We start from the raw sequence: 18,989 nt of genomic DNA on the forward strand, positions 1-18,989 counted from the left end.
CTCTCTCTCTCTCTCTCTCTCTCTCTCTCTCTCTCTCTCTCTCTCTCACTCGTTCGTTCTTTTTCTATGTGCCTCCGTCTCATTCTCTGTCCCATTTTAGCTCGCATACATTGGTGCACAGCATAATCATCTCATGTCGAACACATCTCATACTTAAAAATTATTAAACTCCCTTATCGCAAATATTGTAGATAAAAACCGCCAGCCAGCCAAGAGCTGAATCTAAAAAGCACATAAACCAATCGAAATGCGATGAAAAGCCGCAAAAAACACACATCGGCCAAATGGAAGCGAACAGTTTTTGACCGACGTTTGTTCGGATAGTTTGTGTTTGTTCGGAGAGTGAACGTGAAGAAGGTACACACGAGAATTACTTTCGGTTGTTGTTGTGTGTCACAGGATAGAGCGAATGATGGACCCGAGTATGTCAAGTAAAAGTTAAAAGAAACTTGTCAAATCAGTTAATAAGGAAGTTGAAAAGCATAACTCACTTCACTTTCGTCGTCGTCGTCGTCGTTGTTGTTGTTGTTGCCACTGCCGCAGCTGCTGCCGCCGCCGCCTTCGTCGTCGTCGCCGCCTTCGTCGTCGTCGTCGTCGCCGTGTAGCGAAATGAAAAATAAGAATATAGAGAGATAGTTTTGTTTTGTTAGAATGGGCGCAATCCCCATGTAATATGCCAAAGCAATAATAACAAACAGCCAGGCGAAAGCAGGAACACACAAAGTTCAAGCGAAAATCGTTGCAAACGTGTTACAGAAACACAGAAAATTTAACGCTTGCGCATTTTCCCCCCCCTATTTATTGTGCAATATCCAAGTGTTCTAATAAACTGCGGATTTATTGTAGAAATGGCTGCCGATCCTGATGCCGGAATGGAAACATGTCCAAGCCCTGAAATCGGAGATTCCCGCAAACGACCACTTGACAGTGATACAGAAAATGGTACAACAAAACGTTCACATTTCAGTTCTGGTAAGTTGATGCTCCTAGATACTCTCTCACACTCACCAAAAAAAAACAACAACAACCAAAACGAAAAAAAAGGATAGATTTTTTTGTTTATTTTTTTTTCTATTACACGATGCGATGCTCTGTTTCGTTCTCTCCTTGTTTTGACTATTTTTCCGTTTAATTTATACTATTATATGTAATCGACCGATATGAAATAGATGCTCTCGCTAAAAAAGCAACAAAAGCAATAGAATAAAAACCGAAAACAGAGCGTAGTAGAAAACCAAAAGTCAATGATTTTGAACAAACCGACGGAACTGTAAACGTAAAATTGACTCATGCCGAAAACACCAAATTGTCCCATGTGCTCACTTATACCTACGACGAGCTGAGATCGGGGATACACAAAACAAGCTATATATTGAGATGTTTATTTCCTTACCTTTTGATTACACACAAATTGAAAAGCAAACAGAAAATAAAGGAAGAACAAACCAGTTCGATCAGTTAGTTTAGAAAATCGATACGACAAGAATAAATAAAGCGTTGGTTTTTCATTTGGTTTACAGCGAAAATTCATTCAGTCAGTTTCCAATAATGGTTTAATGGTCTTTCGAGTATTTATGTAAAGTTGAATAGTATTGAGTCTCAATGGACCATTTAAGAAAACCAAGTTGCATTCTTCTTCTTTTTTCTTCCAAATTTCCAAAAGCGTTTCACACGCTCTCCAACTTCACATCGGAACCAACTCCTAAGATTCTTACAGACAAAAAAGAACCAAAAACTGCAATTAATCCGCGCTGAACTAAATCACCGACAATTATTTTGAGTGTAAATTTAATTTTTTTGTTATTGTTGTTCCTTGTTATTATCATTACAAATGCTTTTTTAACTACAGTATAATAAACGACACATAAATAAATAGCGATTTTTTTTTTATTTAGATTTGAAAAAGAAATCATCAAGTTAGAAACAAACAACAAAAAAAAACAAGTAAAATAATAATGCTCTAGAGAATAATAATAATAATAACAAAAATGAATGCAAACCAACGCGAACAAGAAAAAAGAATTTCTTTCTCGGCCTTACACAATGTGACATTAAGAAATTGGGTTACTCGAACAATTTAATATATAGATATGCATATATAAAATGTATGTTTTTTTCGCAGGTATTATTGTGTATAATATTACGATTGTCGCTCTTTCTAATGCAAACAAAAACGAACGATAGAGAGAGAAAAAAAGAATCTAATTTTAAATTGAAACCACAACAAAAACTAAAAAATTTCGTTATTCCAAATATCCAAATTCGAGTGCAATAAATTTATGTCGAACGTTTATGCCAAATCCTGTTTCCTTTTTTTTTGTTGTGATATCAACTATTATTGCACAATCTTTTATATTGAAATTAGTAGACTCCATAGAGAAGAGACGACGGTTCATAGAAACGATTATTAATTCAATCGTTCTATCAAATGTATTATACACAGTTTTACTTGGTTTGAATTTCAATTGGTGACAAATACAGAAAATAAACAAATTTTTAACTGGTATCCCTACGTCCTTATCGCTCAATTTTCTTAATCCGAGTTGTTTTTTTTCTTTTCAAATGATACATTTTCTTTTCGATTTTTTTATTCTTTTCGTTTTTCTTAACCAAAAAAAATTTAATTGAAACCCGTTTCCAAACGAAACCAATTATCTGATATCTCACAGTTACTATCTCTGTTAGTTTTTGAAATGAGCACGAATACTTTAAAACAAAAAAAAAACAAAAAAAAAACAATCATATAATACTTGAATAATATTTAGTTGATGCAAATTCTTGAAATGAATTGTTGGTTTTCATCGTCGTTTATTTGTCATTTTCATTAACATTTCATTTCATCATCTCGATCTCTCTAACATTTGTTTCCACCACCCCCTTCTCCTTCTCACTGAATGAATATATCAGCATCAGTAAACAAAGAAATCATTCCACAAAACGAGAGAGTTGAAAAATTGTGTATGCAAAAACCAGAGCCGACGACAGTGCCTGACAAAAAAGAAAGACGAAACAAAAAAAAATGTGAGAATGAATGCGTTAGCATCTGGTTGGTTTTGTATGCATATTTGTGAGGTTATAGCGATGATAATAATAGATTACAAGATAAATACATGTGTTTTGCAAAAATGTTCCAAATGGGCCCCATTGATCTGGTCTCGGTTTGAATCGTTTACCTGAATATTTCGGTGAAATTTGTTTTGTTCATCCGATCAAAACCGATTTTTCCGAACAAAGTCTACTAATCATCGACAGTGAATGCATTGGTTGTACTGATATAAATATAGTCTCTATCTCGCGGCTTACTTTCGATTTCAATTTCATGAACTGGTTTAATGTCAGTCACTTGAATGAGAATTGTGAGTCAAAGCGCGACAGATTTGAATTATTTGTCGGGAACAAACAACAAGATCATTTCCGAAAGGCACGCCAACTTTTCCTACAGCCTCGGGGCAATTTGGAATTTCTCTGTGTGCCTATACGGTAACCATTGACATCATCTCTCCATCGACTCCAAGAATTTTAATTATAAATAGCGTATAGCGTGTCTCAATTAACTCGATACCAAACTGAAAACGTTTTGATTGACGACGGCACAAATTCCTCGTTCAATCATCTTAAATGTTGTGTGTGATGAGTCATTACACGAAATCTTACATCACCGTACCGTGCCAGCTGCCATTGTGAACATTCGTACACACGACGAAAGAGAACGTGCGAAAACGCAATTGTACAACGCCAGCTGACTACGAACTAAACCCCTTGATTTGTCATATTGCATCTCGGGCAATGAATGTGTGCAGAATTCGGGATTTTTCTTTGAACAATTTTCCAATTTGGATCTCATTGAAGAGACATGCTTTCGTGTGTTGTGTGTGACCTCTGCAATGAGATGGGGCGGTTGCATTAGAATCCTGATCTGAACTATCTATGCTTCGTTGAAGAGCACCAAAAAATTTGCCCTTAATGGTGATCACCTCTCTCTTTCTCTTGTGTCACCACTTTTTCTTCGACTCTTCACAAACAATCTCATTACTTAAGTGCATCTCTTCTCTTCATTTTTGTTTTGCACTCGTGTTCGTCGTTTTTTTACACGAAAATGGCGCAGTTTGAACACGAGTTTTTGGACAAATTCAATAAATGAGAGACAGACAATGTGTTTGCCTCATCTGCAGCATTAAATAATTCATTTGTCATGCGAAGGCAGTGCCATGCGATTTTCATTGTATATGTCATGGTTCTCTTGTTGAATTGCACTTGGTTCAAGAAACGAATGCCTTGTGATGAGCAGTGTGTGTGTGTGTGTGTGTGAAAGAGAGCGAGAAAAAACAACACCGAAACACATGCACACTATGAGAATGAACGGCAGCTACTGAAAGTGAGTTGGTTTTTGTTTGCCATACATTTTTCTCCTTGAATATAATATCAAGCGTGTGCTGCATGATTCACGAGCAGAAATTTTGATCGTTGATTATTTATCAAGAGCTGAATTATATTCTTTCGGGTTAATTCACTTTTAATTCTCGTGTGAATTTCGGCTGTGTTTGTTCGCGTTCGATTCCGATGGCAAAGGGTGTGCACGTATACGTGATCCATCAATAAGTTGTGTATCGAAATAAGCTTCAAAAATGTTTAAAACTAACACACCACATATGTATACCATGGAGAAAGGGAGGGCGGTAGAAAGAGAGTGATAAAAAGCTCGGCCTCCGTTAGCAGCAGCAACAGCAGCATTGATAACATACATTCGGAAACGAACACAGCTGAGAAAAGTGGATGGGATATTACAAGTGCATGGGAAAAATGTGTACGGAATTATTCTAATTGTTGTGCATAAAAAAATATCATAAAATTCAACAAATGACCAGCTAAAAAAGGTGAATTAACAATGAACCGAAAAAGAAGAAGAAAAGAGTAAAGGGTTGGCATGATAATCTAATGCATACTGGTGTGACAAGGTACAAGTAACAGTAGCCCAAATGGTGAATACACAACAAATATGTTTGTTCCGTGTACGATTTCAATTTGAATTGCCATGAAACCATAAAAAATAGGTCATTCAAGCGCTTCAAAGTTTTCGTGCGGCAGCCAAAGAACAAATCGAATAATTTATTGATTACAACATTGGGCAAAAATGAATAGAGACAGAGAAAGGGAAGGAAAATGAGAGAAATTGCTTTTTTTCTCTTTCTCTTTTTCTCTTCTATTGTGAAGGCGAAGAGAAACAGAGACACAAAATGGCCTTTTTCTCTTCCTCTCTTCCTCTCTTTTCATTGGAAAATCTGCAAATGTTTTCTTTCGGGCTCTTTGAAATCTAGATATTTCGATCGTATAGACAAACAAAGTGCCCGAACACAATGGAATATTGCTTACGATACCGAGCTCGTATACATAAAAATGCGATCGATTACAAAACACTCACCGCCTCAAAAGAATCGAACGTACTAATGAACGACCAACATGACACACATAATCGTTTGCTCATAACGTAAGTGTATAATATCAATTGCTTTTGTCACCGTCGTTTTTATCGCACGTTTGCGATGATTTTTTTTTCGTCACCAGAGAGAGAGAGAGAGAGAGAGAGAGAGAGAGAGAGAGAGAGAGAGTGGAAAAGAAAGAGAGTGTTATGTTCAGTAGCCAGTTGGCACATATAATTCTTCGCTTTTCCCTTTCCTCGCCTCTCTTCTCTCTATGAGTGTCTCTATCATTACACACACTCTCTCTCACACATACACACACTTGCTAGCGGGCCACATAATCGTAAATAAGCTCGGCAATTTAATAGCCCATTGTTTTTAACATGTGCACGATTTAAGGTGTTACCCGAATGAACAATGACCAAAGTGATCTCTCAAACATACGCCACTGTAAAATCGTGAAATGTTGTAATTGGCAACATCGGTCAATTGCCATTTGAAATTGCATAGTTACGGTTGAAATGCTGGTTTCAAGCGTGAAAAATGTCCACTGAATATGTATGCATGTGAGTGTGTGAGTATGTGTTCGGCACACTACAGTGCCGTGCAATCAAAGCGTTTAGGAAATAAAACAAAATCTTCGGAATTCACGTCCATTGAGACGATATGCAGAGAGAGAGAAAAAATTCAGAGAAATAAAAGCGTACAAACAAACGAATAACGGTGAGCAAAGCTAAATATGGACGTGCTCGCTTACTCGCTCGCTCGTTGGCCTGATGAAAATGCACGGAAGAAACGATGAAGTTGTTGTGTTCTTTTTTTTCGCCATTGCATCTGGGCTCGAGGCGATGTGCGGGTAAGTGAACTCGTGCTTACGACTAAATATGCCCGAGAGTCAGCATAAATTATCGCTTTAAATGTTCACCTTTGCTTTACCATGCCGCCAACAAAATGTAACAAACAAGTGCATTAGTTTTGGTCTTTCGCTTTAAAATTAATTTGCGCTCTGCTGTACCCTTTTATTGTTCCAATGCACATAATTTAAATTGGAATTACAATATTGCATAAATGGGCGTACACCCGAAGCCGTCATTTTCGCCGAATAAATTTCACGTGCACATGCGATCCAAATGCACAGACACAGATACAGCCACACACACACACACACACACATGCACCAGATGAGAAGAAGACCCTCACTGGCGCGAGGCCCTACATTTCACAGATAAAGTTAGAAATCGATAATATTTATTAAATCTGCTTAAGGTTTTTCTTTTTTGTTGTTCTCCATGAAAATAAACGAAAAAACAGCACACAGAAACCACGACCACGACCACGATGACGACGACGACGACGTAAAGGAGTGAGTGTGTTTTTTTTTCTTCTCTTCGTTGGGTTCGGTGTGTGACCCAACGGAAAAACGGCAACGAAAGAAGAAGAAAAAACCAAGAGACCAAATCCACGTAAAGCATATATTGTATGATTGTGTATCCGAGCGTATTGAAAAGAAGAAGAAGAAGAAGAAGAAGAGAGAGAGAGAGAGAGAGAGAGAGAGAGAGAAAAAATAAACGAATAATGTTTGGTGTATTAGTTGGTTAAATATAGACCACAATGAAAGTATGTAGTGCATCGATCGATAAGTATCCTTGAAAAAGTCATCGTATAGACAACCATACATAATTCACAAATCATACACTATTTAATATTAAATACACGAAATGGTGGAAAAAAAGCGAAGCAAAGGCTAACAAAGCAAAAGCAAACGGGAAATAAGATTAAAAAAGAACGAACCATCAAACACTCAAACCGACTAATACAAATGAAATAAAATGTGAACATGAACAAAAAGGCGCACCAACAACAACAACAACAACAACAAACAAACGACAACAAAAAAACAACAACAGAAAGAGAAGAAAAATCATGGAACGGGGGCGATACAATTACAACGTTATTGAAATTCGATAGCACGTACATTGAAGGCATTTGGAGTATTCATCTCGTTTGTACAGCTTTTTTGGTTGAAAGCCGCTTTTTCATTCGATCTTTACATCTACTGATGTGTGTGTATGTCGATTTCATTTTATGCCTTCCACAGTATTCATTTTGTTTGTGCTTTTCTCTTGTGTGCAGAAGAAAAATAGATTTCTGCTCTTTTTCCACGAATAAACAACACTGACAATAATGCACTCTTTTGTTTGACGATTCAACAATTCAGAATTCAGAATTCATACAATCGAATATGTGAATTATTTGTGTGTGTGTGTGCACCATCATCGATTTTCCACATTTGCATACATTATATTCGATAGCAATGGGACACACAACACTCTTTCACACCATAATTGCCATTAGTTTGTTTATCATCTCGAGCGGTCAATATGTTTATTCTTCGTACAGTTTGACACACATTTAAATGGAACGAATCATACCTGTGTTTGTGAGCTGTGTGCTGTGTATGTTGCAATTTGATTCATCGGTCATATGTAACCGCAATGTACGTACACCCGATTTTGGCTTAAAATTGAATTAACCGAATTGTAATGCCAATAATTGGAATGGATAGGGGGGTGCTTCGGAACAACAGCGCCGAAACATTTTATTTTGATGATGTAAAATGTAAATGGTGCATTGCATTCTTGGCATAAGGAAGTGTGTCTGTGCAGAGCAGCAGCTTTCCTGTCTTTCCTTGCAGTCAAGCTGATTCCTTCATCTATTGTTCGCACATTTATTGTTGTTGCTGCTGGTGCTGGTGCTGCTGCTGTTACCCAAGATAAAATGCTTTCGACAAGCGTGCAGCTAGTGGGGGAGAAAAAAAAGGATAGATCGGCATTTTGCCGTGGTATTGGTGTGAACACACTATGTGTGTGCGCAAATATGTGCAAGAGTGTGTCTGGCTGACTGCTTGACTACTTGGCGTTGTGTACATTAGTTCCGTGTCTATGCTGACCTTATTTTTCGTATCATATGCGCTTTCGATTTTCATTTTGTTATTGGCCTGGTATGAACATGTAATGGAATTTATCTGCAATATCCCTGTAAAAGAGGCGCGCGCGAAATCACACTGTTTCGAGAAACACGACTGCGTATACATACCTATTCCGACCGCGTGTGCAGTGTGCACAGCTCCCTCTCTTTCTCTCTTTCTCTCTCTCTATCTCTGTTCGCAATAAAACACGCCATTTTTCTGTGTGCACAAGCGAAAATATGCACACACTCCTACGAAACAGCCCCGCGATGAATATTGAGCGCTTGGTGAGAGAGCGTTTTCTTTTTTTTCATCTCTTTTTCTCTCTCTTACACTCTCTCGTTCCATCTCTCCTTCCCTTTCGCACAAACTTAAACGGTTCCATTCTTATAATGCTGCCATTCAATGAGTTTTCGTTTTGGCTTTCGGTGTGTCTTTATTAGTAAACAGCACTCCAGATTTTTCAATTCATGCGATGGAATTTCGTGTCAGAAGAAACGGGAACAAAATCCAAATCGGTGGTGAATTGTTGTGCATTAAAGCGGAACAAGCGAATATATGTTATAGCGAAACAACACTTGAGCTATAGGGGAACGAAAATCGTTGCACATAGCGTCGTGAGCTTTGAGCGAACGAACGAAACCCAAATGCATGTCGCACAAACACAAACCTTCCGCACACTCATACACACACACACTCGCTCGCTCGCTCGTTCACATCGACAGCCAAGCTCATCCACTTGCACACCCACAGACAAAGAGCTACATAGCACGAGCTACAGACTTGATTGCTCCAACAAACGGACAAACCAAGTCACATGTGAATAATGTGCGCGCGCTACATGCATACCATATTATGGTCGGATGACGGAAAAGCTTTTACATTTTTGTTCATGGCCTAGTTTTGTTTTTGTGCAGTGCAGTAGTCATTTTGTGTGCCATTTTATACTTACCATTAACACACAATATTATAGTCCTCAATAGTTTGGCTATTGTCAAACGGGAAAATGGTTCATCCCAATCATTATCACGCAACAGACTGGGCCTCTGCAAATTCTCTATTACTTCTTCGTCTTCTTTATAAGTGCTGCTCTTTGTTCTCTCCGCTTGTCTCTCGGTGTCCAATTCTCTTCTGAACTTTTGCACTGTTCAGCAATTTGAACGAACAATTTATTTTGGTCCAATAAAAGCCATAAAAGCATTAATTCGACTATGTAAATGAATTTCGGTACCTTTGTTCATTTGTATGTATCGCATTAGCAAGATGTTTGACTGCATTTCAATTGAATGCCACCGAGATAATACCAATGACATTCTATTTGCACTTGCCTTTCCATTTGTCCTTGAGCGCCTTTGTCATATATATATGACGGCGAGAGAAACAGAAATGACGATGCTTGCAATCGATTCAATCAAGAATGACAATGTGTCGAATCGAATTTAAAAGCAAAGTCTTTACACATAAACTGCAATTAATTCAAATCTAAATTGAAATTTGAAGAGGAAAAAAACATGAAATAAGAAAAATCAAATAAAAAATGCAAAGAAATGTATTTAAACAAGCTTGATCTACGAAATTGTAATTCAAATCGAAATGAAGATTCATCGAATGTTCATCGCAAAAAGCTTTGCAAATTCTACGTGTCATTTATTCTCGTTACTGAGTGAGTATGTAGCGGCCTTAAAAAATGCGAGCAATACCTTGTCGCTTATTTCGACATAGTATACATTTATTTAAATTTTGCTCTACGAAAAACACAAATGCCACACAGCCAAATAAAATGATAATTTTAATTTCAAATGGAGAGAAAGACAAAAAAAATGTCAATTAATATGCACATATAATTGTATATTTTGTACAATGAGCCCATACACACAAAAATATGCACACAATGGCGAATTGAAATGAAATTGAATTGTGTGAATGTTATTCTGTTCCACGAAAAAAAGCCATTACTACGGTATGTTAAAGATTGCGGTCGATATGCACAAACATATCGAACAGCCAGACATATCGAAGAAAGCAGAGGAAAAAAAAAGTAAACGAAATAGTCATCGACAAATTGAAGTTGCTACACAAAACAAAATACTCAATACCTCGTATTTTTCCTGACCGAAAATAACAACGACGACAACAGAAAGAAAGAAGAAGAACTGAAAACCAATGTTTGCATGAAGCCATTTCAACGAAAACATTTCAAGCTACCGTATTGTTTCAATGTTTGTGTGTCGCTTTGCACTGTTTCGAACAATGTGGAAAATGGATAATAATGAATTCGTGGCTTAAAACTATGGCATTCCATAAAGTACACATCGAATGTCAAATAGATTGGGAGGTAAATCGGCCTACTGGTCGGATCGTTGGCGAGTTTTTGGTGTGTGTGTGTGTGTATGTGTTTGTTTCGAAAGATATCCCGAGATTTGTTTGCAATCAATAATACTTTATGACAATGTCGATATCAAATTCAAATGAATGGCTGGCGCTAATGACATATCCAAATTCAATGCTCAGCCATTTTCCATGTATGAACTTTTCGATAAAAATAACAACAACAACAACAACAACAACAACAACAACAACAGCCTATATATGTATCAATCAATTTTGCAATTTTATGGAATTTGCATCTCTCTCTCTCTCTCTTTCTCCCTCTTCGTGTCGTCTCTCAGTCTCTCACTTCGAGAAGAGATTATAAACCATTTTATTTGATCATCACATTGATATACTGATGCGGTGTTACGTATATATAAATCTATGTTTTTTTGTTGTTGTTTCGCCTCGTTTGCCATCAATTTTCTTGTGAAAATTGGAATTTGAAATTGATCAAAATGGGCATGTATAATTTTAAGCTCATAACTTTTGCAATCAAATACCAAATTAACCTATTTAAGTGCATAAGCTCGAATCCTTTGAGAACGTATAATTTGAAAATCAAATACGTATACTATCTGGGGTTTCGATTTTATATACATACTTTTATATATATATATTTTTTTCTTTTCTATTTGTTTTTAGTATATTATTATATTATTCGGTTCAAAGTGTTCCTTAATAGATTTAGAATGTACTCAATTCAGTTGTTGTATATTGCAAGTGCTTCCGAAAGAAAGTGCATTACGGCAGACATTATTTCTATTTTTTCGTCGTCGTCGTCGTTTTGCTAGGGTAGAAAGAAAAAAATATAAACGGTATCGTTTCTGGCAGCTGGCGTATGAAAAACGTAACGTGTTCAGTGTGTGGCTGTTATCTTGATAAAACGTGTGCTAGTTTCACACCATCAACGAAACTGAAATTATACGTAATGACCGATATTTCAGTGAAAATACGAAGATTTTCGGCATTTTTTCTTTTCGTCTCGGTTTAATTTCAACAGCACACTCATTCACATTTGAGTTTGATATGAGGTTATTAAAATTGAAATTCCGTGTACGTCATGTCAACCGAAAAGGTTTGCCGAATATTACACTTAATATGTATCGATGTTTGGCATAACGATACGCAAAAAAATCTCAGGTAGAAAACAATAAATTCTGGGCAATATTATTATAAAGACAAACACACACACACACACACCGAGGCAAGAGAAAGAGAGAGAGAGAGAGAGAGAGAGAGAGAAGCATGTCATAACACAAACAAAACATATCAACTGTTTTTAGTTTAAAATGGTGATGATCCATTTATGGGGGGGGGAGTTATGGACACACAAAAAAGCTAAAATTCACTTTTATTGCTCGTTTTCGTCATACACACTCATTGTATTGTGTACATATTTATGAATGATATGGTTTCTCTTCTTTGCGTCGTTTTTTTCACATCTTTTTCTCTCCACTCCAAATATGACACCCAACCAACCTGTGTGTGCGCTTCAAATCATGGTGCGTGCACTGAAAATATCTTATGACACTTGATATTTAGAGCATTTTGCTTCCGGTGCCCGTTACTTTGAATGTGTCAGTGATAACAGATTCGGACCTTCTCCCAAAAAATGTTGCATCCAACATGTGGTAAAAAAAGAAGCGCTTGAACCGTTCAAGTGCCGCATCAGTCCTATGTCACGTCACGTGGATAGTTTCCCAATTGTTGTCAAAACAGGAACGAAAGAAGAAGAAAACGAAGAAGGGAGAATAAAAACGCCTGGAATCATTGTATACGTGTTGATTTGTTTTGTTTTCTTTTTTCACCTTTCATGACATGCACCACACTTTTTTTTGCTCGTTTTGACACGATTGTCACATAAACCGTCGGAAATTCGATATATTGAATTTTTAGTTCAAAAAGACGAATCGTTCAAGATATGAAGTAATAAAGGTAGATTCGGAAGCATTGGAAAAGGTCTAAGCACTACCGAATGTGTTTGTGTGTCTGTGACGAAAAGCTTTACGATGCAGAAACCATTTCAAATTTAATACTTGTGAAATATATAACCTAATTACTTGGGCCAAATTTATGTCATGAAAAAAAAGCGGCAGTAACGTCAAATTGAGGATGCCATAAATGGTATAGATCATGCTCCACCTATCACTCTGCATGGGCAGTTACAATCAAGCTGGCTTTTCAATTACGTATTTACGTTATTTTCGTGAGCATTGGATCATGAACGTTTTTTTTTTTATTATTCTCTCTTTTCGCCTATAAAGATTTTTTTTTCGCCGTTGCCCATTTGAATGATGAGGCAACGAATCATAGTTGAAATTGAAAACAAAAGTACCAATCAATGAATACTATCAAATTGAATTCCGAAATGTTGTTTCTTTATTTCTGTGTCGAATCTATACGTATATGTGTATGCGTGTGCGTATGCGATTGTGTTCGAAACTCTTTTTTTTCTGACCATGTGTCGCTTCCTCTTCTTCTTCTTCTTCTTCTTCTCTACTCCACTCTTTGAATTCAATTCGCACTTTGAATGACAAATGGCACGACTATGGATATATAAATGTTAAACGCCAAATTAAAAGAGTTTAAATGGCGCAAACGAGCGTCTTAAAAGCACTTGCATACTTACGAAACAAGATTGAAAGAAACCAAACGAAATAACGACGAAAAAAAGAAGAGAAAATTGAGATAGAGTGCTAATGACAAGTAAGCTCGGATAACAGCAACGAAAGAGATGGAACGAGAATCGAGAGAGAGAGAGAGAGAGAGAGAGAGAGAGAAAGAGAGAAACACGAAGTCACATTGCAAATGTAAAGTAACCTTCACTAATATTTTGGAAATCAACAATCTAACACACAATCGCGCATACATATTCAGAAGAGAAAAAAAACACACAAGCACACACAGTGGCACCCTGGATACATGTGTCCATGTGTCTGGCGATTTGAGTGGTTCCATATATACCAGCAAAAGCATACACACATCACATGCCCCGCACACACAACTATTGATAGCAGCAAATCAGCGCTCGTTCATATATGATGGAGAACAGCTTTCGGAAATTCTATTGTATAATGCTCAAGTTTGAGCATTGGCTAGCCGATTTGATGAACATGTGTGTGGCGGCGCGCACGATGTGAATTTCGCACACACCAATTATCCAATACGAAAACTGTCTTACACTTGGTCTGCTTTTATTTTCGTGTGTCGTTTACTTCTTCTTCTTCTTCTACATTGTGAGAGGAGTTGGAAAAACCAGAGTGTGTCTCCTTCGCTTGAAATATGAATGAATGTTTGATATTTTCGAGAGAAAAAGAAACAGAAGAAATAGGCTAACCAAATCACCTCTATCACCGAATATTAAATCGGTGATATACATGCATACACCTTGTGGTCGTATACTCATGTGGTTCGTCGACGTATTATTTGCTCCGTCATTGCTGGAACAGAAATAAGCAGCAAAGTATATACATACACACATAACTCTACGGAAAAAAAGCGACGAAAAAATAATAATAATAATTTTACACGAAAAAAAAGAGACCCACGCACACAACCGCATTCTTCTCTCTTTCAAAGTAGTTACAGAAGAAACAGCACCAACCAAACAGATACACAACACACACATTCAGCTGTGTTATACAAAGTTGTGTGTTGGCCGCTTTTATGTGTTGGAATATTAACGAAAACAATAATAATAATCACAATAAAAGAAGAGAAGAAAAAAAAAACGACTCGACACACATCAACAGAATAGCGAGCTACATCATAGCTCTTTCGTAGTAATGAAAGACGAACAACAGCAGCAGCAACGACAACAACAGCAACAGACAAAAAAGCACACAACTCAAACTTGTAATGAATACGTTCGCACACAGTGCAATTTGACGATGACGGTTTCGTTCAAATCGTAGTCCATTTATTTGATTAGTATTGTTTAGAGGGGTTCACATATCGCATACACAACACTAGATACGAACCGAAAATATTATAGACAACACGCGCGCGTTGCCGACATAATATGATTATCGCAGTTTTATTTTCCTTTAAAGTAATCACAGCAAATATTCCAATATTTCTTCGGTAAAGTTTTTTTTTTCGACTACTTTCTCAGTTCAGTTTGTGGTTTTTTTTTCAGTTTCTTCACTCGTTGTTTTCTGTGAATAATTTTGATAATAATTTCTGTGCTGGTTTTGTTTTTTTCGTGTGTCCTACGTGTGTTCTTCTTCATGTGGTGTGTATTTTATTTATATTAACGGTTTTTCCCATTTAAACCCAAGAAAACCCAAGTGTGCCAGTGTATATTTTATCAATTGCTTGCATTGAACATTTTTGTTGGTTAAGTTGATTGGTTCTCGTTTGAATTGTCACTTGATTCGTGCTCCGTCGTGTTTTGTGCGACAGTGTGTCGATGTCATCCTGCACTTTTGTGTGCCGTATGTTTTGCCTCGAATAGAAAAAAAACCTTTGAATTATCGAAATGCGATGCGATGATGTGTATTTTAGGAGAAGAAAAATGTGATTGTGTTGTTCGTTTTTTCTCTCCATCTTTTTTCAATAGTTTTTTTTGTTCTAAATCACATTGAATGAATAAAACTGGAAATATGAATTTGAAAAAAAATGTAATAAACTTTATCGGATTTAACTGTCGTGAATTTACACGCCCCCAATCCGCCTGTGCCTGTGGTTTAGAACTGACAGTATTGTGCATGTCATCACACAGTATTTTTTTTCTCTCATTCGCTATCTCCCTCTCTGTCTCCCTCAATATATCCAGTACTCCAAACGAATCACGTAGATTATTTAATCATTTATTTTTCTCTTCAATATCACAATCCGATGCATTTATGCCTATACTAATATGACAAAAGCAAAGCAATGCGAAAAAAAATTAAATTCAATTAAAAATCCAACTATTCCACTGAAAATCCCAGAGACAAACGCATATTCATGTAGTGTTTAGCATCGTATGTGTCTATTGTGGCGAAACGAAAAAAGATTATAATCGTCGTCTAGTTAGATAGTTTTAGTGAATATTTGACGCGCGATTTTGACCTAGAACCGTCCAGCTACGAGCAGCAATCGTGTGATTTGTTGATTTCTGATCGCTTCAAGTGAAACGAGACAATCATGTGACACTTTTAAACATGTTGAAATGCGTCGATTCAAATGCATACATAATTTTAAAAAAAAACACACACACATATATATAGAGAGAGAGAGAAAGAGAGAGAGTGAGCGAGTGAGAGAGAGAGAAAAATTCCACATTGAATTTCAAGCTCCATACAATAACTGGGCTATATGTGGTTGAATGTCACCGAGGAAAACCTTAAGTGTAACCGAGTTACTAAAATCAATTCGAAAGAAATTTCCGTTCAAATCGAATTTTATTCATTTATTCATACACTGGTAAACTGGTTTACAGCAAAGCAAACAACAGCAACAACAACAAAAATCAATTCGAAATATAAAAAAAAAATGTGTGTATGGGCCAAACGATACAAAGACGATGATTATTCACACATAGCCTTTGAACGAGTGTGAATGAAAACCATCGTAGTTTTAAACTAGTTATTGTTGTTGCTTGTTTGCTTACCGCTGCCTTCATTGCTGCCGCTGCTGCTGCTGCTGCTGCTACTGATGATGATGATTTCTATACGATTACTCAAATGAGATGGATATTTCAGCGAATCAAAACATTGCGACGCGATTTTAGATACAGATAAAATGTTTGTTCTATGCTTTGAGAACACAGAATCTCGACGCTTTTTCGAATGTTGTTGTTGAAATGAAATTTTTGAACGGGAAGAATTTTGCGTGTGCGCGAAAGAGTCAAGATCGTAAACGAGTGAGCGTTCCCAAACTCTAGGGTTTTTTTTTCTTCGCTTGTGTTTATGCCTCTTGTTCTAGCTTTCAAATGGATGACAAAGTTGCGCGTCATGTGTTGCCGTAAAGGAATTGCCACACGTTTTTTTTTTTCTCCTCTGTTGGAAGAACCAACAAATTTAATTCTTTTTTCGTCTTTCTTCGCATATTCTTCCAGAAAAAAAAAACATATATGTATATATTCGGCGAATCACATTTAGTCGGCTTGTTTTTGTATACAAGCAAAATGCGCTCTCAATAGTTTCATGTATATAAATATATATATTTATCAGTAGGCAAAATGAAAAAAAAAGAAGCGAATGAAAAAAAAAACACACAACACAACATCGAGTCTCTCTCAAGAAATGGTTTGCAAAATGTGTGTATGTAAACGCCACGTACAGTCAGTGGTTGATATTGATCAAGTGAACGCGTTTCTGTTGGACCAACTGTGTTTCTGTCATAACTTGCATCGTTTTTATTTTTTATATCTAATAAGGCAAAATATACGGCGACCGAAATTTTCAAGTGTGTAATTTTAATGAATATTTATCTAAAGAAAAAGCGAATAAAAAAACAGCACACACACACACCGAATGTGTGATGGCTTTTAAAGTGGCGAAATGGCAATGAGATTCGTTTGTGTAACGTAAAACAAGCAACAAACGAACGAACGAAAGAAAAAATTGTATGAAAATGAAGAAATAAATCCGAATTTATTACAACTAATCGGAGTTGTCACCGTTTCATCATCGGCTATAGTTTGACTTCGTTGTCTTTTTCATGCATGTGATTACGAATGTGCACGCTTGGCCAATGTGTGCGGAGTGTACGTGTGTGAGTGTGTGGCAAGATAGATAGACCGATAGATAGATAGGCCATATACACACATGGCACTATGGATGGCAATCGCTTGCATGTATGTGTGTGTGTGTGAGAGAGAGAGAGAGAGAGAGAGAGAGAGCGATGATGTGTTTGCTGGATTCCATGTGGTTGTAACGAATGACTGTCGAATGAAATCACGTTTGTGTACACGGGCACTTTTTTTCCCGAATATACATTTGATTTGTTTCATTGATAATAACGTTTTCGGTTGTTAGTTTCCAGTTTTCGACGAGAGATCTCCTGCCAATATTTGATCAATTCAAATGCGAATGATTTGAATATTAATCCGATTTTGCAATTTCGTAATGTGAATAAAATATGTGTGCAAAATTTTGTCATTTATTAGTTCATTCGTTTTTTTTTTGGGTTCGAAAAGTTTATATGTGTATGCATCAGCCATAAGACAATGAACGAAGGGACAGATAAAGAAAAGCCGTTCAACCAATGTTGTGAGCTTTTTCATTGTGGTTCATTGCAAAAGCAGCAACGAAATGCATTTAGAAGTGAAGAGGAAATTGTGAATTTTCAATGTTGTTACGTCGATTCAATTGGAAGCGAGACAAAAATTGATCACATGAAAAAGTTAACGGTTGCACCGAATTTTTCTCCATTTTCTCCTTCTTTATGAATAGTTATGAATGTAAAGGTTGCACAATATAAATCAATAATTTCTAGTTTGTTCTAAATATTGTGCGCACTGTGTTAAGTCATACGAGTGCGGTGCGGCTCGTCAATGGTTTGAATGTAATACAAAAGCTCATGTTGGTCGTGTGGTGTTCTTTTCAAAAGTGAAGAAAAACGACGAAAACTACAAACATACTGTAGAAAAAAGATGAAGAAAAAAGAAACGGAGTAGTTGAAAAGAAGACGGAGAAAAAAACAGAAGTATACGGCGAGTATGAAATGACACGAAGCAAACAAAGTGATCAGGAGAAAAAAGAAGAACACAATGACGATAACAGAGCCGACAACGCAGCAACAGCGAGTGCGCGCACGCGCACTGCCGTTCAATAACGGCTTTAAAACACTTAACATGAATGATTACATAATTTTCTCAAAGGCACTGATATACTCCGTCTCTCGAATATGCCGATGATGATTACTATACGAATAGAGTGCCTATCTTTCATTCGCTTTTGTCATTCTGTCGGAACGCGCGCACACACATGCTGCCGCGATCCGATCTGATCCGATCCGAATGGTGGTGCGCGCATTAGTATTTGTGTTAAATGTTAGTTGCTCACTTTGATTGATCGTGCGCTTTCCGTGAAATGATGCTAGTATTTTTGTGCGCTTGTAATCATCCGTCTGATCTATTGCCGATTGAAAAGCCATTTTTTTCTTCTCTCCAATACATTCAATGGCGCGTTATGTTATGTGCTGTTTGTGGTGTGTGTGTGTGTTTTTCCCTTCTTGTAGCTTTTTTTCGATGGATCTTTGCTTCTTCTTCTTCTTCTTCTTTTTCTTCTTCCAAACATGAC

At 36.9% G+C, this 18,989-nt stretch overlaps 1 protein-coding gene across 11 annotated transcripts in view; it reads left to right on the plus strand.

Moving 5' to 3' along the window:
* The first annotated feature begins 331 nt into the window (after positions 1–331).
* The window catches only part of LOC129578261 (RNA-binding protein Pasilla), a 45,297-nt gene continuing 26,639 nt past the window's right edge, over positions 332–18,989 (plus strand). For 2 of the 11 annotated variants that reach the window (XM_055466550.1, XM_055466544.1), the window contains exon 1: positions 14,970–17,151. Coding sequence is in view for 2 of the 11 variants with exons in the window: in XM_055466552.1 (XP_055322527.1) it covers positions 410–422; positions 847–972 (139 nt within the window). In the remaining 9 variants the exon portion in view is untranslated. Of the gene's footprint in view, positions 423–846; positions 973–14,399; positions 17,152–18,989 lie in introns of those variants that run through there. The other 9 variants (XM_055466552.1, XM_055466551.1, XM_055466545.1 and 6 more) reach the window with 9 other exon arrangements.

This window comes from Sitodiplosis mosellana, unplaced genomic scaffold, assembly GCF_009176505.1.
Source record: "Sitodiplosis mosellana isolate CC-2019 unplaced genomic scaffold, AAFC_SMos_1.0 Smas_scaffold_6226, whole genome shotgun sequence".
NCBI classification, from domain to species: Eukaryota; Metazoa; Arthropoda; class Insecta; order Diptera; family Cecidomyiidae; genus Sitodiplosis; species Sitodiplosis mosellana.